The sequence below is a fragment of the Pan paniscus genome, chromosome 9, assembly GCF_029289425.2.
Source record: "Pan paniscus chromosome 9, NHGRI_mPanPan1-v2.0_pri, whole genome shotgun sequence".
Lineage (NCBI taxonomy): Eukaryota > Metazoa > Chordata > Mammalia > Primates > Hominidae > Pan > Pan paniscus.
In genome coordinates this window covers 95,919,261-95,941,586 of record NC_073258.2, presented here as the reverse complement: position 1 = coordinate 95,941,586, position 22,326 = coordinate 95,919,261, and the positions used below count along the sequence as shown (strand labels likewise).

The window sequence follows — 22,326 nt, the reverse complement described above, 5'->3', positions numbered from 1 at the left end:
TTAATTCACTTTCTCAAAATTTCTTGATCCCTGCCCTCCACCTCTGATAAGCATAAATATCTCTGCCACTCAGTCCCTGTGGCAGACTTTAGTTTTTTCCCCAGCCCTCTATCAGTGACTGACACACATATAACACTGAACATTTGTACATCCCACAGCCAGGATGATTTTGTTTATTTTCTTTAGTTTATAGTACAAGACAATAGATTTTTCTTCCATGTGCTTGCCTTCCACAGATAAAATATTACTTTTGCAAATTACAAATGTTCTCACCCCAAGATTCTGGAACAACCTACAAGGTAGGAATGCCTTGATCTAATTAAAACATTTGCTAACTGCTGATTTTAGGGGAAAACTGTCTTTAGCAGCATCTGTATGTGTAAAACATGTAGGTCCATCAATAATTCACTGCTGTCTCTACATTTGGTCACTGACTCTCTTCTCACAGGGAAAGAGGTTTCAAACCAGATCCTCTTAGGTCTCTGCACTCAGACCCAGCCAAAGCTGGGTTCCATAGCCTTCAGCAAAGGCTTGAGGATGAAAAGTAATGGTTGATGTGGAATAAAACATTTGACATGCACTTCTGTGGTCTGGTTGGTTCTGTCCAAAGTTATTTAAAAATATGAGCCCAACTAGACACTTCTTTCCCCTGCCTCACTGCTCTGATGATAATTGCATCCCTACCATCACACCTTTGACCAAGCCATCCTCATTTGTCATGCCCAGTTTTTGTCCCGTCATCCCTTCTAATCCACTCTCCAGCTGGGATGACTTCCTAACATAAATCTGATGATGTCACCCTACCCTTACAGCACTTAATCACTCTCCATTTGCCTTGGGATGCAGCCTGACATACTAGCTGACTTCCATGACCCCAGAGACCTGGCCTTTCCCTCTCAGGCCTCATCTCTCTCCACTCCCACCTTGCCCACACGCTCAGCTTCTTATATTTCCATGAATGCACAGTGTTCTCTCTTTTGTTTTGTTTTTGACACAGGGTCTCTCTGTCACCCAGGCTGGAGTGCAATGGTGCAGTCACAACTCACTGCAGCCTCAATGTCATGGGTTCAATTGATCATCTCACCTCACCCTCCTTAGTAGCTGCAGCTACAAGCATGTGCCACCACATCAGCTAATTTTTGTATTGTTTGTAAAGACAGGGTTTTGCTATATTGCCCAGGCTGGTCTGGAACTCCTGAGCTCAAGCGATCCATCTGCCTTGGCCTTCCAAAGTGCTGGGATTACAGATTTGAGCCACTGAACTCAGCCTGATGCTCTCTCTAGTCTTTGAAACTTTGCATCATAAACTACTTCCCTTGTCCTGGAATTCTCACCACCCATTCTCATCCCTTCACTCATTTCATCTAGCTTTTTTTTTTTTCCCAATAGTCTAGCTGACCATCACTTCCTCAATCACTCACCTTCCTGACAAGCATGTCCTCAACTTTACTCCCTCTTCCCCTCTATGAGGTTAAGAGCCCCTTCTAATTATGCCTATTAAGCCAGTAACACCGTTTCGTAACTGCTACCTTTCCCCTTAGTCATGAACATAGTGCCTACTATAGAGTAAGCATCTAATACAGTGAGTGAGTAGATGAATGAAAGAAACTTTCTTTATGAAACTTCATTTGGGTCTTCATTGCTCTAATTCATTCATTCATCCTCAGAATGTTTTTTGAACATCTACCATGAGCCAGCAATGGCACTAGATGCTGGGTATTTAAGGGAAGCAAAGTTTAGCCTAGTTCCTGCTCTCCTGGCACTCAGGCCAGCACCTCTCAGTGTCATGTGGGCAACCAGAAGAGAAAACACAAGCTAGCTAATTATTTGCAAGTGGCTTTGCCCTAGACTAGGGCAGAGTAAAGCAGAGAAACCTTCATGCAGCTAGTGAGTTCTGTAACATTGAGTTCATGCTATACCCATCTTCATTACAGTGCAAGACTGACACAGACCTTGGCATCACAGAACTTGAAGTATGGTACGGAGGACAGACAGACAAGCAATTACAATACAGCATGAGAAATGCTCTGATAAGGGAAGTACTGTGTGTTGTGTTGCAGAGAAGTATAATTTAGGCGGAGAAGCTCTGGAAAGACAATGGGAATGGTGGAAAATCATACTTAATTATGAGATATGTTGAAACATCATTCACAAACTAGAATAACAATTAATTTCTAGACCCCTAGAGCTACTTCTTTGGCTCTCCTCTCTTGTCTCTCTAGCACATATAAGGAATTGCCAAATGATTAGGAAGCTAATACAGTTTGGATTACCAGGAGAGGTGAGGAAGCTGAGGAGTAGTTCCTATTGGGGTTAGAATGCCTGATTTTTTTTTCTAATAATGACCAAATCAAAGAGAGCCTGCCTGGCTGAACCCATGTGTGGGTGGCAGACAGTGTTTTACTGAGTCAAGAGAGTTGCTGATGCATAAGCCGCAGGAGGTTGAGTCATGTTTACCTGAAATGTGGGCAGAGCTGTCTTCTTTCTAGTAAAGCTAAATGTGGATGATGTTTAAAAATAATAGCAGTTGTTGTTTAATGGGTATAGAAATTGAAATTTGCAAGATGAAAAAGTTCTTGAGATCTTTTTCACAACAATGTGAATATACTTAACACTTAAAAAAATGGTTAGGATGATTAGTTTGATGTTTTGGGTCTTTTACCACATTAAATAGAAAAAACTAATATCAGACTTCACATCAATATGGATGTGGATAGAGGAGAAACTTATTCCTTCATTCAGCAAATACCGAGTGGACCCCACAGGCCAGGCTCAGTGCAGATTGCTGGGGCCACAGAGGGTATAAAACATGGTCTCAGCCATCCTGGAACCCACAATCTCAGCTTACCACCAGGTCATCTCTATTTTCAACACAGAACTTTATACATTTATTTCAGAAATACACCTGCCCAAGTAACAATTTCATTGTAATTACTTATGAGTTAAAACAATTGCTATTTATTTTAATTGGTAGAAAAAAATAGGGAAAACATTTAGTCCCATCTCTAAGTCTGTATGTGTCTGTCTTAGTTGACATGTAACAGCATCAGGGAATTATAAAAGACTCCCAAACAAAAAGACAGACAAATGGAAAAACCACAGGTCTTTGGCATCAGGAGGTTTTGGTTTAAATTTGAGCTCGGCCACTTACAAGCTATTTGAGCTCTCTGAGCCTCAAATTCCTCATCTGTAAAATGGGAATAGTAATACCTATTTTGTATTATTGACATGAGAATTAAATGAGATAACCAATATGAAGCATCTAACCTATAGCAAAACTCAATAAATGCTAGTCCTTTCTTTCATCTCTATAAGTAGATGGGCAGAGTTTCACTTAGAGAAAACAGAATTATGAAAATCTGGAACTTACAAGACAAGTATTTTAGGGCTCTGGTTTATAATTTCAGAAAGAGTAAATTCAGTTTATAAACTGGTTAGCTTCAGGATGCAACCTGACAATTCAATTCCAAATCAAGATAGGACCTCTGAAGCACAGAACCTTTCCAGTACAACTCCCTAAGACCAAAATACCCTTGATCCATTGACTTTGATTAAGTCTCAGGCAGTTTTCCAATGCAATAGCAGTGGGATCATTGTGGGCAGAGGAACACTCCTTAAGAAAATGCCTATGTGTAGGAGGTGACAAAGAGAGATAGACTCATTCTCTTTCGTGGTTTGCAATGTTAACTTCCATAAGGTTCAGGCAACTAAATAAAATTAGAAAAAAAAAAGCACATTGGTAGATATTAAGAAACACGTTCCCTTGTAGAGGTGAGATGACAGTATTCTGAAGACGAAGCAGGAGGGGAGCAGAAAATCCTAGTGGTTCATGCTTAGACCCAGGAGGTTCTTGGTTTGTAACCATGGAGGTTTACGATTTGTCTAAAAAGGCTTTATTAAGAAAAATGAAAAGGAGCAGAAGGAACCGTCTATGTCCATTGACATATCTATTGAATTCTTAGGCTTGCTACCTGGTTCCCCTGGGTCCAAATTTTGGCCACCAGCGGTGACTAGATGACTTGTCATTTTCACCATAGACCTGAATATTATTGCTTGTGACCCCTTGAAGATGCCTCTTCCTGGTGCTTCCTTCCACCTCCCGCCAACAGCTCCGCCTACATTTCCAATGGCATCTAGATGGTGGACTCAGTTTCTGGGCCTTTTGCAGGCCCGTGTCCCTCACCTTGCCCAGTGCAGAGTGAGCCCTTGTCCCTTGCAGCAAGTTTTGTTATTAAAGTCACTGGGCATTTGAGGCCTTTGTCTTTAGATTATTAATCTGCTCTGCATGTACCCAGGACCCAACAATGAGGGCATCTGTTGCAAATCTAATATTAGCAACAAACTCAAGTCACATCATCTTGTATAAAGAGAATATTGAGGGAGAAACATTTGATCACTAGCAGAGACATGGCAGCATTGAACAAGGAGCTCTGTCAAATGCTTGGCTCTCTATTATTCAGGGGAGGGAGGAGAGGAGGGGAGGGAGAAGACTGAAGAGTGTAAGCCTTTCTTTCTTCCCATCTGTTCAGCTCTCCCAGGGCAATATGACATACTCTGCACAACTCCTACAATATTTGACCCCAGGTCAGACATAGAGGTCCACTGCGACCCCAGGACACACAGAGGACTTGGATGGTGCCATTAGAAACAGCCACTTATGGGCCTGGGCATAGGAGGGCATTCCTTTGGCAGAGGATCTGCCTAACAAGCCCAGAACAAGTCACCTGAATTAAAAACTTTGGACACATGACTCAGAGGACCCCAGGTGTTTTACCTTTTCTACCAGTGCCAGAAGTAGAGTGAGATTATTTAAGTTAGTCTCCATGGCTTGGGGCAACTTCCCAACCCAAATGGGTCATTTAGAAAACAGGGAATGTTTCAGAGGTCAGTGGGCCAGCAGGTCAATTTGGCCAGTAGCGCTTCTAAGTTTTTTGAATTAGCTGCCAACATTGAAAAACCTAAAGATTTTAAAATAAAATTCCAAGTTCAAAGCTTCTCTTGAATGTTCAAAAAATGGCAGCCACATGGCCCTCATCCCCACATAACAACAGTCACCCCCACTGCCCAAGTCCTTGGCCTTATGATGAGGCAGGAGCCATTGTCCTGACAGCAACACTCACTTAGACAACTTGCCAGAGCCTGCTGGGATTTTGGATTTCCCACCAGGCATCAAGAGTCTCACATGAGAGGTTGAGAGGAGATCTCTGGTCGAGTTTTCTCCAACCAAGCAACCTCTGGGTGCTGTGAGCAGTGGGCAAAAACAGAAAAGCAAGGGAAGGACCTCATTTCAAGGAAAAACAAGCTTCTACCACAGAAAAGCCAAGCCCAGTTGGCACAGTGACTTGAGTGAGAGAGACACAGCCAGCCAGTACAGCTTGGATGCTGTGAAGTGCAACACAGAGAAACAGAAACGTTGGCCGACAAGCCTGTCCCAGCCTTGTCATGTGTCCTTTTAGCTGGAATGAAGACGGGGGAAGGGTGGGTGTGGGGAGAGAAGAATGTGCCCTCTTCATGTCCCTTTGTACTTCCACTTCCTTTAGGGCCTGAAAAGAAGGAAAACAAACCAGAACTCTCACTGGCAGTTGCTGAACAAACTAGACTCCCATCTGCGCCTGCAGCCAAACTCCCCATGGACCAAATGCTAGATGGGTGGTTCTCAACCCTCAGTGCATGTTAGTGTCACTCAGGGAGCTTTTAAACCCTTGTACTCCTGCCTATTAAAACAGAATTTCCGGTGGGGGGGCAAGGGGATGGGGGCGCAAGCATCAGTATGTTTCAAATATGATTCTAATGGGAAGCCGAGGCTGAGAACCAATGTGCCAGAGCAGTGCTTCTCAACCATAAACTTGTCCTTGATTTACCTGGGAGGATTAGTTAAAAATGCAGATCTGAGTCATAGGTCAGGGCCGAAGTCTGAGCTTCTGCACTTCTAACAAGCTTGCAAGTGATGCCCATGCTGCAGGATCCCAGCCCATACTTTGGTGACAAGGAGCTGGAGGACCTGTGCTTTGTCATTCTCTCTTCGAGTACTTCCATAAAGAAGATAGCGGGCCTATCACCTCTAAGCCTGAAAGTAACAATAGCAATAGCAATAAAAGTAATGATATTACTATTAAAATAATAAAATCATATCGATAACAGCAAGACTTTGATGTGTGTTTCTTCCTGCCAAACACTGTGCTCAAGTTACACTTTTTAAAAATATTCAACAAGAAGATGTAAAATAATTGCTCATTCTTACCTTGAGTTCTTTACTACTCAAAGTGTCTTACTTATATTAGCTTTTTAGACTTCACAACAACCCTTATTGTCCTAGGTGCTGCTGTTATCATTCCATTTTAGGGAAGAAGGAGCTGAAATACACAGAGATGAAGTTGCTTGCCAAGGCCACCCAGTTTACAAGCACAGAGCTGGGTTTAGACACAGGATGTATGCTAGTAATGACCCTGCTACTCTGTCTCTCCAGGCACTTGGGCCTTGGAGTTGTGAGTCACTTGCCCACAGTCATGCTAATCAATAGTGGAGCTAGGGTTCAAAACTCCATTGGCTTTACTTTACAGACTGAGCTATTGGGAGAGGAAATGAATGAGGTATAGAAAGTGCTAGACACAGTTCTTGGCACATCAAGGATACTCATAATTTATTTCTTTATTCCTTTTTCCCACTCCCCTAGAGCATTCCTTGGGGGCTGTCTTAGTCAGCTCAGGCCTCAGTAACAAATTTCCTTAGACTAGGGGGCTTAAATAACAAACACTCCTTTCTCACAGTGCCAAAGCTGGGAAGTCTGAGATGTAGGTGTCGGCTCTTGATAAAGGCCCTCTTCTTGGTTTACAGACAGCCACCTTTTTGGTATGTCCTCACATGACAGAGAGTGAAATCTCTCTTGTATCTCCCCTTTTAAGGGCATTAATCTCACTCATAAAGGCTTCACCCTCATGACCTAAAAACCTTCCAAAGACCCCACCTGCAAATACCATCACTTGGGGATTAGGGTTTCAACATATGAATTTTGGTGGGACACGTTCAGTATATGGCAGGGGGCTGGATAGTGGGAAGAGAGAATGGAACATATCAAATGGCATTTAAATGACCCTGCTCCCTAAAGGAGCCAAGTAATGTCAGTGGCATGGACAGAGGAAGGGAGAGGGTTGACAGTAAGTCACACCCACTTCCTAGAGTGAGGCAGCCAATGGGGTGATCAAAGCCAGCCCCCATATCTCTGCAGGCTGATCCTATGCCTGGCAGAACTGGCAGGAAAGGAATATAGGTACCCTAAGGCAGCTGTTGCTACCAAGAAAGGTGATCTGTGTCCATTTGTCAAGCATGATTGGGAGAAAGTGATCAAAAGGGCTGCAGTGAAACCAGGAATGGACTGAAGCAGCTCTGAGAGTCCATGTAGCTTTGGCACTGAACTTGAGGCTGACTCTCCCAACAGAAGACACATTTCCCCAGGGGTTCTAAGACGAGCAGCATGGAGGAGAGCCTGGATATTGCTATGGTTTCTTAGAAGAAGCTGTAGCATGGTGAGAGTGCCTAACTCCTTGTCTGTGTCTCCATCCAAGCTGACTATAATCTCCATCTTATGTTCTATCCTTAGCATCTAGTACAGTGCCTAGCATGGAGAGAGTGCTTAATTAACAATATTTGTTGAAAGAATTAATGAACGAATGGATGGATGAATGAATGAAAATCTTTTATTGAAATATGAGAAAGGATTTATTCTCTGGCTCTTCAGGTTATTTCAACCCCTGCTTAGTACTAGTTACATTATTTTTAAAAATAATGTGAAAGTAATAATGCTATAAGAGAGAACTATTTATTTTAGCTGTTTCTTATTATGCTAGCCCTTTTTTTCACTTTTATTGAGGTTTTAGGTCATTTATTCATTTAATCAACAACATTCATTGACTTCTCACTGCACAGAAAAAAAAAGAAAGACAACAACCAATTGTATTAATTTGATCTAATCAACAATGTGAAACTATAGATAAAATAAAGTACTTACAATTTTAGATGGCCATGTGTAAGTACAGTTAAGGTAATATCATCATGAGAGGCAAGGTTAGGCCACTTGGTTCCTAAGGAGTTTCTCAGGTGGGAAAAACTTATTGAGTAGACACTTGATATTCACAAGGAATGGATCCTGAGATCTTTGCAAATTCCTAATCCTAGCACTTTTCTAAATATTATCCTTATCTGGAGCCAGGGTTTTCCAGTGCATAGCCTTAATACTCCAAATCTATTGCCTGTTTGACTCTCATACCTGATCTCCCACCTAGTAGCTGTTTTTCCAGGAAATTCCTACGCAGGCTCTGATTTGAGATTGCTCATAAGCAGCTGAAATGACTGTTGTTAACTTAGTGAATGCCAGGGATCTGCTGTGACTGCTAGAGTCCAATCCAATTAGACAGTAGTATGAAGTGCCTGGTAGGAGTCAGATACATGTCATGTTAGCTGACACAGCAGGGAACCAAAAAGTATAATTCCTTCTCTCATAAGATTTGCATCTGGTAGGAAAGAGAGCCATTCACAGGGTTGGTTGTGAATTATGAGTGCTTTCAAGGGCTCTGTGGTCCCCAAGTTCCTCCACCCCCTGCTTACCTGAAACATCAACCACTCCAACTGCTCAGGGGTTTCTGGAGGAGTATGCATTAAGTGAGTTAAGACATTTATGCTTGCTTCATCCCCACATTCAGATCCCTGCCTTGGCTCCTACTCCCTCACTCTTACATGCCAGCCCCTTTGCTAATCTGTGAGCACATGTTGCTATCTCAGGGCATTTGCACTTGCCCCTCTGCCCACAATGAAGCCCCATTCCCGTGGTCACAGGTCCAAGGACCACATCCCCCGGAGGTTTCTGTAGCTATCCTATCAGATAAAGCAGCCTCTGTTACTCTCTCACCCCTCACTCTGCTTTATTTTTCCTCATAGCCCTTACAATTACTTGACATGTCATTATATATCACTCTTGATAATGAGAATAGATGATCCAAGAGAGTTGAAACTTGTCTTTTTCACTGTTGTGTTCCCAATTCCAAGAACAGAGCCTGGAACAGTAGGTTCTCAGTAAACATTTATTGAATGAGTAAATGAATAAATGGGTCTGAAATACATAGACAGACGCAATGTGAATCTTTTAAGAAGAGGCTCTGAGGGATTGGTTAAAAAAATAAAAGATTTTGGCTGGGCACAGTGGCTCACACCTGTACTCCCAGCACTTTGGGATACCAAGGGGGGCGGATCACGAGGTCAGGGGTTCCAGACCAGCCTAACCAACATGGTGAAACCCCCCTCTACTAAAAATACAAAAATTAGCCAGGTGTGGTGGCACGTGCCTGTAATCCCAGCTACTCAGGAGGCTGAGGCAGGAGAATCTCTTAAACCCAGGAGGCAGAGGTTGCAGTGAGCAGAGATTGTGCCATTGCACTCCAGCCTGGGTGACAGAGCAAGACTCCATCTCAAAATTAAATAAATAAATAAAAGATTGTGATGAGAACAGGAAAAGATGCTCTCAGAGATCCACAGGCCTGGGTGTGGTACTTTTTTGGCTGGAGGGCCCTGAACTATTAGGACACAAGGAAACTGAATGCCAGGATACCAGTAGTACAAATATTACATTTTTGTAAGGTGGCACCTCTAACAATGACACCCTTTCCCTACAGCACTCAGGTTTTCCCCTCCTTTGTCTACCTGAAACTGCTTATCTCCATAACATCCAGCACTTGCTGCGGATTAGTGAGAAGGGTCCCCAGGTGTTACCCTGACAGTTGCTACAGATCAGTGACAATGAGGAGCAACAAGAGAATGTTAGAAATTTCATCTTGAGAGGCTGGTGAGCAGAGTGGGATCCGTAAGGCAGCTGGAGTGAGGGGCTGTTCATTAGCCTGGTTCTATTCAACTCATATGGGTTTCCTTCCCACTTATCTCTGCAGCCAATTCCTAGCAACTGTTTGTGGTTTTCTACTTAAAGCAATGATAGGTAACTAAAACACTGAACAAAACCCCAACTTCTAATTTCTATATGGTCACAGCTCAGTGAAATACATGTCAGGGTGAAGTTATTTCTAAATATCTGGAAAGGACTTCTCACACATACACAAAATAGTTAGTGTAATGGTTAATCTTTATGAATAATTTAGTGTGGCCCGGTAGTCAGTCAAAACCTATAGTTAAAATTTTAAAATAAATCTTAGAGTCAAGACCCAAACACCAACCTCTACAAGTGTGCATTCAAGTGTAGTTTCTAATGCATATCTTACAAATGTGGGCTTATAAGTAATAATAGCCAACATTTATTGAGCACAAATTGTGTTTGCTTTGGTCTGAACTTGTTGTGTGCCAACTCTAGCACAGGTGCAAATAGCTAAGAGCTCCCTTTGCCCAAATAAGGAAGTGGAGAACCAGAGGAAAGAGATGATTTACTGAAAGATTGCTCAATAAGCTAGTGAAGGAGTTCTGAAGAAAGGTTGGCTCTTCCGGCTCCTGATTGTTTTTGAAATCTTGACCTTGCCCTGGCAGCATTGCAACAAGGCCAAGTACAACAAGGAGAGGAATTTGCAAATAAGTATATGTGAACTTTTGTACAAATACGTGGGTAGATCATGAGAAAAAAAGAAGTTTCCTACTAGTGAAAGTAATAGAAGACAGTTTGGCAGTTTCTTATAAAACTAAACATACTCTTACCATGTAATCCCACAAGCAAGCTCTTTAGTATTTACCCAAATGAGCTGAATATTTTCCTCCACACAAAAGCCTGCACATAAATGTTTACATCATTTTTATTCATAATTGCAAAACTTGGAAGCAACCAAGATGTCCTTCAATACATGAATGAATAAATGAACTGCGATACATTCAGACAATGGAATATTATTTGGCAATAAAAAGAAAGGAGCTTTCAAGCCACAAGACATGGAGGAAATTTAAATGTATATTACTAAGTGAAAAAAGCCAATCTGAAAGGCTACATACTCTGTGATTCCAACTATATGACATTGTAGAAAAGGCAAAACTATAGAGGCAGTAAAAACAGTAGTGGTTGCCAGAGGTTAAGGAGGGATGAATGGGTGGAACACAGAGGATGTTTTAGGGCAGTGAAACTACTCTGAATAATACTATAAGAGTGGATACTTATCATTATAAGTCATTTGTCCAGACTCAAAGAACGTGCAACACCAAGGCTGAATCCTAATATAAACTATGAGCTTTGGGTGATAATGGTGTGTTCATCAATTGGTTCATCAGTTGTAACAAATGTACCACTCTGGTGGAGGATGTTGCTGAGGGAGGCTATGCATATGTGGGGACAGGGTCTATAGAAGAACTCTAACTTCTGCTCAGTTTTGCCATAAACTATTCTAAAAAATAAAACTCATTAATTAAAAAAGTAATGGGTAGGGCTGTGGGAGCGGTGGTGAGGACAGTGGTATAACTGAGCATCACAGAAATAAAGGATATGAGAGTAGGTCCTTGCCCTCGGACTTATCCTAGAGGTAGGGAGAATGCATAAATGCACAGAATTCTTGCTCAAATCTATCAAGCACCTCCTACTTGCCTGTCACATTTACATCGCACAATATCTTCACAAAAATCCTGCACTGTAATTTTGGCTCAGAGAAAATCAACAATTTTTTTTCTGAAAGTCACATGACCACAAAGTGGCAAGGCCAGATTCAATTGCTGTTCAGCTGGCTCTACATCCAGTTTTCCTCTGTAACTAACTGCTGGAAAGGTAAAAGTGGTGAGTAAGGGAAAGGTTTGCTTTACTAAACACATCACGCTTCAGAATCAACTTTGTATGCATGATACACAGCATGCCAATGGATGGGCTGAGTTTGTGACGAGAGGGAAAACATAAAACCACATCATCATTTATTTATTTCACCATTAAAAGAAAAATAAGAGGCTGTGAGGGAGGAGGTGATGGAAGGAATAATTAACAGAGAATCATTATTACTATCCAGAGTAATTGCCTTCCTGGAATTTCTCGTAACAAGGATGCAAGGTCATTTGTAATGGACAAACAGAGGCACACGTTCCTGGGAGTCACCCTCTCTTTGATAGCGGGGAAGGAAACCCTCGGCAGCTCTGGAGCCATGCCAGGGAAGCTTGCTGCACAGCTGGGTGCCAATATAAGGAGTGGCTTGGGCCCAGGGAAATCTATCTTGGTTCATCACAGTCACCACTTTGGCACAGGCCTCTTGACCCTTCATGTACTGGTGGGAGGACTCAAGTGGCAGGAAGATGCAGAAATGCAGGGGAACAGAGGGGAAAGTAGTGGGAGAATTCGGAGTAGAAAGCTGCATGCTTTCAGGACTGGCCTTTAGCTTCATCTCAACACTTCTGTTTTGTGGCAGCCACTCCGAGAATCTAGTTCAGCAGTATGAACTGCTTTCATAGGGCCCTTCACTACAGTTACTGAAACCTTTTTAACTTTTTATCTCAGATGTTGTTACAACAGAGTTTTCTCCACCCTTTGAATACCACCTAAGGGACTGATTGTCTTCTTTGGCCAATGGCAAGGCTCCAGTCCCCAGAGACATTACCTAACCCACTAACCTGAGGCCCATCTTACATCAGGAGGCCTAATAGGAGGTGGGCGGAGCTTCTCCCACACAGTACCCTAACAGTGGACATTTTCCCCGACATCCAGAACCTTAATCCATAGTTCTAGTTATACGGTGAAAAGAGAAATCCCTCTCTGAACGTCCTTTCCAGCACCCAGTGAGGAATAGCACAGAGCCTTTGTTGTAACTAAGTTCCCCAGACCCCTCTAGACCCAAGCAGGCTTCCTCAAGTCTCCTTTCTTCTCTGTAGTATGCGGCTGGGACTCGGCCCATCTTCTTCACCTCTTTCTATGTTCACCCACCGTATTCTTTAATTTCCATCCTGGTGGAAGAGGGAGTTAAAATCTCCCTACCTGCCTACTTCCTTGCTACTCCAAAGGGAGAACAAAGGCTTCACTCCTTACTGCTGCAGGGAAGAAGAAGTCAATACACACATATACTCACACGCTTACACAGACACCACACAATTTTAGTACCTTACAAAGCTCTTGTCTGAATGTCATTAGACTAATTTTCCACTCCCGTCTCAGATGGTAATTATAGGTCCTTGTTACGGTTTAGAATATTTTCCCCTCCAAAACTCATAGCTCACTGCAGCCTTAAACTCCTGGACTCCAGGGATCCTCTCCCCTCAGCCTCCTGAGTAGCTAGGAGTACAGGCATGCGCTACCACGCCCAGCTTGGGAACTTAAAAATAGTGTTGATACCTATGTCCCACTTCCAGAGATACTGATTTAATTGGTTGAGAACCAGCAACCTATGGAGAACAGTGGTTTTCAAACTTTAGTGCATATTAGAATCACCTGGGGAGCTTGTTAAAACAGATTGCTGGGTCCTATCTTAGAGTTTCTAATTTGGTAGGTCTGGGAAGTGAGGCCCTAGAATTGGCCTCACCAATTCTGGGATTTTCTAACACATTTCCAGGTGATACTGATTCTGCTATTGCAAGGAGGGGAACGACACTTTGAGAAACACTGATGTTTCATATCAAGTTCCCACAGGAGAATCACAATGGAGTTTTCTACATCCTTGCTACTTAAAGAATGGTCCATGACCAGCAGCCCTGACAATACCTGGGATTTTATTAAACATGCAGAATCTCAGGCCCCAGACCAAACTCACTGAATTGAAATCTGCATTTTAACATGATCCCCACAGGATTCAAATGTACATTTCTGTTTGAGAACCACTGTTCTGGGTTTCTGAAGCAAATCCATGCTGTATTTAGTAGATAATTCTCCTCTTGAGTAAATGACAGTTCTCCATTGGAAGCTCTTCACTTGCTCTTGGGCCCTGGCAGAGATAAAAAAAACTTGACCATAAGTGAGCATATGACCTGAGCCTCCCATCATGAGCTGGGTGATGACTGACCCAACAAGACACAAAGTGAGTCACACCTGCCAGCTCTCTGCCCTCAAGCAGAAATAAGACTGAAATGACCAAGATGGGACATGTTCTGAAGACACAAGTAAATCACATAAGCAGGTGACTTACAGTCCCCAGTATGCCTGCTCTTGCCACTCTGCTATCCTCTTCCAGTATTCACATATAGCCTTGTAGGGAATTCTCTGGTAAGCAATTGATTGAGGAAGTAAAATTATCAAGCTCAGTTACAAATGGCTGTGCATAAGTGGCTACAACCATTAGTATGGGTCATGGTGGCATTATAACCTACACAGTATGTCCCTGAGCAATTCTGGAGAAGGGAAAAACCGTTCAAGGGGTAGAACTTTCAGTATCTCATCTTGTTATCCACTTCTCCTGGAAGAGGAACACCAAGAATAGCTAAGCCACTCTTGATGAAGACAAGATGAGAGAACTTGCTTTATTAGATATCAAGGTTTATTATAAAGCTGAAGTAATTAAGACAGTATTAGGTGCAGGCATGGAAAAAACATACTAATAGGGGCCAAGGCGGACAGATCACTTGAACTCAGGAGTTCAAGACCAGTCTAGGCAACATGGCAAAACCTCGTCTCCACAAAAAATACAAAAGTTAGCTGGATGTGGTGATGTGTGCCTGTAGTCCCAGCTACTTGGGAGGCTGAAGTGAGATGATGACTTGGGCCCAAAAAGTCGAGGCTGCAGTTAGCCAAGATCACACCACTGCACTCCAGCCTGGGCAACAGAGCAAGATTCTGTCTCTCTCTGTCTCTGTCTCTGCCGGTCTCTCTCTCTCTATATATAATACATAATTACATTATATATTTATATATTATATATAAGTATACATAATATATATGAAATATAAATAAAATATATTTTAGACTTTATATATAAATTTATTCTATTTACATAAAATTATATATGTTATATATTATAGAGACTATATCTTTTATATCTTCTATATATGATATCTACATCTTTATATATGTATATGTATGTGTATACATGTATATATACACACACACAGTATGTATATGTATATGTATATATCTCAATAGAAATAAATAGTGAATCCAGAAGTAAACTTACCCAGTATGGATACTAATATATGGTAGAGGTGGCAGATTGGATAGGAAAGGAGTTTTCAATAAATAGTGCTTAAAAAATTGATATCCAAGTAGGAAAAAAATTATGTTAGATTTTTACCTCACCACATGCACAAAAATCAATTTCAGTTGTGTTAAAGTACTAAATGCTGAAAGACAATACTATACTGAGTATAGGAAATAATGTATGAAACTATCTTTACTGCTTCAAATTAGAAAACAAGACACATAAAACACTAGCCACAAAATGTTTGAAGAATTTAGCTACACTAGTGTAAAAATAACTCATCAAAAGACATCATAAAGTGAATTAAAAAACAAGCCACAGAATGGGAAAATATATTTATAGGACATAAAGACAAATAAGATCCAGATACATAGAAAATACCTTTAAATTGTTAAGAAAAGACAGGTGACCCAATAGGAAGGTGGACAAATTATTGAAAAGGCACTTCACAAAGGAGGATATCCAAGTGGCTAAAAAACAAACAAATAAAAAGCTACAACCTTTTGGTAATCAGGGTAAAGAAAATTAAAACCAAATGAAATACCACTATATACCCATCAGATTTGCAAATATTAAAAGGTCTGACGTTAACAAGTGTTAATGAGGATGTGGAGCAAGTAGAATTCTCATCAATTGATGATAATAGTATGTATTGGTAGAACTACTTGGGAAAATAGTTGAAAATTATCTAACAAAATTGAATATGTACTTGACCTATAACCCAGCAAATGCACTTTTGGGATTGATACCTGAAATGTATATACACATGTACATCAGGTTTTATGTATAAAAATATTCATTGCTTCCTTATTCAGAATAACTAAAATAGGAAACAACCCAGATGTCCATCAATAGAACAGTAAAAACTGAATTATGATTTATTAATTAGTAAAACACTACACAGCATCAAAAATAAACTCAGCCACATGCAACAATACAGAGAATCTTAAAGACATAGTATTGAGCAAAATAATCAGTACACACAAAATTCCACTTATACAAAGCTCAAAAACAAAATTAAGCAATATTTTTAGAAATGCACTTATAAATGATGACTGACCCACTATCAAGGAAAGTATTTAACATTGCTCTGAAAGTTCTGGAAATTCTTGATTTTCCTTTCTCAATTTCTACACCCATCACCACCCCCAGTCTTCCCCAACTCACTAAACAGCACCCTCATCCGTTTAGCATTTCAAGCCAGTGAGAAGTCATCCTTAATTCTGTTTTTTCATTAATTTCCCTACTTCTAATCTATTACGTGTCTTATTAGATCTAAGATCAACATATTTCCTGAATATGTCTATTTATGTCCATTTCGAACACTACCACTGAAGTCTAAGCCATTGTCACCTTTCTTTCTGGATTACTGCAATAGCCTCACAGCTTCCACTCTTGACCACATACACTCCATTCTGCACTCAGCCCTCATAGTGATCATCATAAAGGATAAAATGGTGTGGCCAGTTAGCTCAGTTGGTTAGATCATGGTACTAATAAAATGTAAAACATGTCACATCACTCTTCTTCATGGGTTCATGTCCTCTGTGGGTCAGGTCTTCCACATGTAGAGTAGAGGTAGGGTATGTTCACACCTTCAATGACAACTACACATTTCTGCTCCAACAGGTCCAAAATTGTTCCTAGGTTTCAAAGTTGTTGTTTGTTTGTTTTTTTCCTTTTTCTTTTTCTTTTTCTTTTTTTTTTTTTTGAGATGGAGTTTTGCTCTTGTTGCCCCGGCTGGAGTGCAATGGCGTGATCTCGGCTCACCACAACCTCTGTCTCCCGGTTTCAAGCCATTATCCTGCCTCAGCCTCCGAGTAGCTGGGATTATAGGCATGCGCCACCATGCCCAGCTAATTTTTGTATTTTTAGTAGAGACGGGGTTTCACCATGTTAGTCAGGCTGGTCTTGAGCTCCTGACCTCAGGTGATCCACCTGCCTTGGCCTCCCAAACTGCTGGGATTACAGGCGCGAGCCACCATGCCCGGCCACAGGTTTCAAAGTTTTTAACGTATAAAGAGTTGCTGATTTTAACATCATATTTTGGTCACGTTTAAGATGTTCTACAGATATTTTTGCTTCAAAGCTTCAAACTCCAGCTATGCCTGGGTCTCATTCTATCCCCAGAAATTGACAATGCTTCCCTACCTTAGGGCTGCCCCGTCCCCGTCCCACTCGGTCCCATTTAATAAATATAGCTCACCTCCCTTCGCCACCTGCTGGACGCGAGGGGCTACTACGATGCCATGGGTGTCCTGATTTTTTATTTCTCAGACAGGACTGCTCTGTGTGTGTCTTTGGATTCTACGTAGATTTATATTTGTAAAATATTACATTTGTCATGACCAGAAGAAATGTCATTATCGTAAAATTTAGATTCTGGAGTCTATATATGAAAGCAATACTAACTACTAACTGTTATAACAACAAAATGTGGGATGTATATCTACAGACCACAGCCACCTTGCCAGTTCATTCAAGAATCGAATCCTGGATTTAGCAGTTTCTGCACAAAGGGAATGAAATATTTTTAATTGATAATTCAGTCAAAAATATTAGTGAAGATCCATATGATTGAAAGAATAAATTTATTCAATTGGCTCCAGTGTAATCCTATTGTCACCAGATCATTGACACCAAATTGTTATTTTTCCCTTTGCTAGTAAAGGCATAAGCAGAAACAATTGCAAAAGAACACATAACATCTAGTAGGGATAATGATGAAAGCCAAAAATGGATTATTTGAAAATAATTTTGGAAGTAAAAAAACCATAGGTGTGAGGAAAAAAGAGAGAAACTACAAATAAACTGCATTGTGATAAAACAATAAAGCACATAGCTAAAAGCCTATTAAGGATTTTTTAAAAATTATATTTTGAGAAACACTTGGTGCTAATAATTTTCTCAAAAGTACAAATATCCAAAAGTCATACAGAAAATAAAACAACCTACTTTCCATCAAAAGTTTCTAATTTTATTTTGAGAAAAGATAACACCAAGAAAACAATTTTAACTACAGAAACAATGGTTAGCGTAAAAAATTAATAATCAAAAAGATAAACCATGTTATAAGTACTTAACAAACTTAGAAACTATTTCTTCCATTACATTCTCCATATTTTAAGTTCATACATGTTGATATGATCAGATTTACAATTTTTCAGAAAAGACGGGGGAAAAGGTGTGATTATCATCAGCTAGATGTGCTCACTGCATGCTCCATTATTTATCTGCAAGGCCTGGGTGACTGGAAGTGCAGTTGACAGGCATTTTAATAAACTGGACAGCCATTTGTTCTTCAGGACAAGGCGTGTTTTCCCCAGGAGCAATCAGAAGAAAACAGGAAGCAGCTCAGCACTCTGCACTGCAACAGGCCACCTTAATAGCTAACCAGCATCACTCAACTGCTACGCAGCCGGGCCTGGTGCACAAAAACACAAAAGAGATTAGACCTGTGTTTGCTAAAACCCCAGTCCTTTCACATGAAAAATCTTTATACAAATTTGAGTCATACTACCTTTTAGACATGGAGGTAAATAAAATTATCCATATTAATTTACACCACCTTTTGTAGGTTTTTAAGGAATGAAGGCAATGTTGAAGCAATGTCTTGACAGCGTTAGGCTGTGTGTAATGGCTGCACACGTTTCCTTAAAAGTCAGGAGGCCACAAATTAGGTTACCAATCTGTTCATTTCAAACCAAAACAGTCATCACTATAGAAATAAAAATAAATTTTTGCCTCAAATATCCAAACCCAATAACGTAATCTTAGGTCGTTCACCTCCTAAGTTACAATAAAATGTGAATAACAACAAAACGGCACATAGAATGAATTTTGCCACCTGATGCAAAGCTTCAAACTGGCAAAAAGGTAGAAAAGTGTGACACAACCTTTTCAATAGGCAGCCTCTTCTTCCAGGGACGTTGCTTCCATAGACTGAGTATGTGATCCTTTTCCCCAAGTCCTCCATCACGTTGCTTCCTGATGCATCATTTTCTTAAGAGGACATCTGTCCTTCCTCTTCAGGAGACTTGGGGGGCCTCTTGGATCGCGACCTTGACTTGGATTTCCTCTTGGATACCCGGGGAGGACTCCTGGTCATAGATGAAGACCTGGACCGCGAGCGAGACCTGGAGACCGAGGAGGACTTGGATCGTCGCGCAGAGCTCGATTTGGAGGTTGATGCAGAGCGAGAGCTAGTGGAGGACCCAGACTTCGAGTGAGACCGGCTGCTGTGATATCGGCTGTAGCGAGAGTTACTGTAACCAGATGAGCTGTAGTGAGATCCGCCGTAGCGAGATTCCCTGTAGCGAGATCTGCTGTAGGGAGAGCGGCTGTAGCGCGACCGGCTGTAAGGAGATCGGCTGTAGGGAGACCGGCTATAGCGAGAACCCCTATAGCGAGATCGGCTGCGGGACCTGGAGCAGCTGGGACCCCGGGATCGGCTGCGGTGTCGCCGCCTGGGGCTGCGGCTCCGCCGCCCGTAGCTGCGGCTCCGCCGTCCGTAGCCGCCGCCTCTGGACCTGCCGCGTGGCTCTCCCTGGCGGCTGCGGGGCAGGTCCCGGCGGCCATAGCGCGCCACCTGCACCCGCAGCTCGCGTCCGTCCAGCTCCGCCCCGTCCATGGCGGCCTCGGCGTCTTGGGCGTCGCGCCGGTCGTGAAAGCGGACGAAGGCGAAGCCCCGGGGCGCCTTGGTGTGGGGCTCCCGCGGGATGTACACGTCGCCCACGCGCCCGTACTTCTCGAACACGCGCCTCAAGCTGTCGGGAGAGGTGCGGTAGGTCAGGTTGTCCACCTTGAGGGTGATCATGCCGTCCACGTCGGGAGGGGGGCGGCCGCAGCTCATGGCTCCGAGAGCAGCCCGGGCCCGGAAACTGGCGCTGCTCTGGGCGCTGACGGTGCGACCTGCGTTTCTTTCTCGCGGTTGCGCCCCGCGTGGGGACGCCGGGAAAGGCCGGACGGAGAGGCAGGCGGCGGAGCTCCGCAGGGAGCGCCCTGGAGCAGCAACTTCCGAGTTCCCAATTTCAGGCCAAATACTCCAGGACCCAGAGGAAGGTTTCCTTTTGGTAGCTGAACTCCAAATGAAGCCAGGTCCCGAAGATCCTGGCCTTGTACCTGGGCAACATCCTAACCTAATCAGCGCCCAGCTAATGTAATCACTGGGCTGGATTTACATTAGACGTCCCACCCTCCCATGCCCCTCCCTATTATTCTACGTTTTAAACCAATCTTAAGAACAAAGCTAACTGATTAAAGGTCAATTTATGGGAACAGGCAATCCAGACAAATATTAAACAAAAGAAACCTAGGGCAACAATATTAATATCCAGTGTATTGATAGGATCAAAGGAGCACATTTTATAGTTATTGAAAAAGAAAATTCACTAGGAAAACATTACAGTGATGAACTTAACGCACCTAAACACATAACAGTGACACATAGCCAAGACTGAGAGTTATAAGGTAAAACTGAAAAATCTGCACTCATGATGGAAGTTTTTTTCCCCGTAACACCGTTTTCTCAGAAAACAATAGTGCAGAGAACAAAACTAGTAATGCTATAATAATTTGCACAACAAACAACAATTTTGATCATATAACCTGCAACAACCAAAAATATATAGAAAACACTCAGAAGAATTTCCCAATACAAGACTACAAAATAAATGTCAATTAAAATGTAATAGGTCAATAAATTCAGCACATCTGGACCGCAGTGAAATAATATTGAAGGTTAAAAATAAAAAACCTGAATCCAATCATATTTACTTGAAAATTAATAACCACATTTCTAAAACTTTTTTTATGTTGAAGTCAAGCAATTAGTAAAACAAAACCAAAACAAAAAATAAAACATTAAAATAAAAATAGAATTACAAATAAAAGGGACAATATGTTTTTTTAAAAGATGATTAATAAAACTGAAATCTAACACTTTTAAAGAAAAAAACAATCTAGCAATACTGATGAAGAAATACAGTTTCTAAATCTGGAAAGGAAATATACAGAAAGGGCCGAGAGCATCTTGGAGTGCTGGAAAATAAGGATGTGATAAATAGAAAACAAACAAAAGCATTGATGGAGTAATTCTAGAGGGGTACAAAAACCAATAAAACAGCTCCCAATGGCCAAATCTTGAACAATTTAAGGAACAAACTAAAATACCACTATATCATATTCCAAAATATAAAATAAATATTAATCGTGCTGTTGTAAATAAATGATTAAATAAATTAACACATTGGAGAAAAGAGAGAAAACTCCTCTGCAGGAGAATTCTAAATTAATTAAATTAATTAAAATGTTGCTGATTTTGAAAATGTTATGTAACCTTATATACATAGAATTGTGCTTTTTATATTTTAATGTATTTTGTGTTTTATTTCCCTCATCTATGTGTTCCATGTAGCTGTACTTGATCCTGTTACCTTGCCGTAAGGCATTCAATGGTATAAATGTTTGTGCTGTTGATGGGCACTTGGGTTGTTTCCACTTTTGACCTCTTACAGTGTTGCTCAGAACACGCTTGGACATGTATACTGGAGCTCATGTGTCCTCTTAGGTATGAATGGATCCCTTGTCACAGAATACAGGCAGCCCACTGTAACCTCTGGCTTCAGCATCGGTGAATTCAGCCAACTGTGGGTAGAAATTATTCAGAAAAAAAAACAATAAAAATAAATAGAACATAATACGGTAAACAATTATTTACATAGCATTTTCATCATAATGTAAGTAATCTAGAGATGACTTAAAGTATGTTGGAAAATACGTATAGGTTACATGCGCATACCAAGCCATTTTATATACGGACTTGAAAATCCTCAGAATCCTCAGGGGTTACTAAGGACCGAACCCCATCCACCTGCAGAATATCAAGGGACAACTGTATGTGAATTCAAACTTTACCATGCCTGATTGTTTTTCAACAGTTTTTATCAATTTACACACAGGATAGCTGTGTATGAGGGTGCTCAGTGCTCTTCACTTTTGCAAACCTTTGGTGAATATCAGACTTTTTAGTTTTAGCCAGTTAGGTGAGGGCATTAAGATTTGTTTTACCTGTGATTTCGTCCCCACACAACAGCCTGGGGTGACACAGTGAGATTTTGTCACTTAAAACTTAAAAAAAAAATTCATTTCCCTAACTGCAAATGAGAGTGAGTAATTTTTTCGTGTTCATTGGCCATTTGGATATTCTTACTCATAAGCTGCCTATTATGTATTTTGTCCATTTTTCTATTGGGTTGGCGTT

The 22,326-nt window shown here is 41.4% G+C and overlaps 1 protein-coding gene across 2 annotated transcripts; it reads right to left on the bottom strand.

Annotated features, from left to right (window-relative positions):
* Positions 1-15,909: 15,909 nt before the first annotated feature.
* Positions 15,910-21,908, bottom strand: LOC100992382 (serine/arginine-rich splicing factor 8). 2 transcript variants are annotated; one of them, XM_008953809.4, is made up of 2 exons: positions 18,586-21,908; positions 15,910-18,489 (listed from the first exon to the last, which is right to left on the bottom strand). In XM_008953809.4, the coding sequence occupies exon 1, from the start codon at positions 19,915-19,917 to the stop codon at positions 19,069-19,071; it is 849 nt and encodes a 282-aa protein (XP_008952057.2). In that variant the 5' UTR covers positions 19,918-21,908; the 3' UTR covers positions 15,910-18,489; positions 18,586-19,068. The 2 variants fall into 2 exon arrangements, with proteins under 2 accessions (XP_008952057.2, XP_034789455.1); XM_034933564.3 differs by having other exon boundaries at positions 18,962-21,906.
* Positions 21,909-22,326: the final 418 nt, after the last annotated feature.

What these genes read in the sequence shown, in the direction of transcription:
- LOC100992382 (XM_008953809.4), bottom strand. Translation starts at nt 19,917, where the DNA reads ATGAGCTGCGGCCGCCCCCCTCCCGACGTGGACGGCATGATCACCCTC.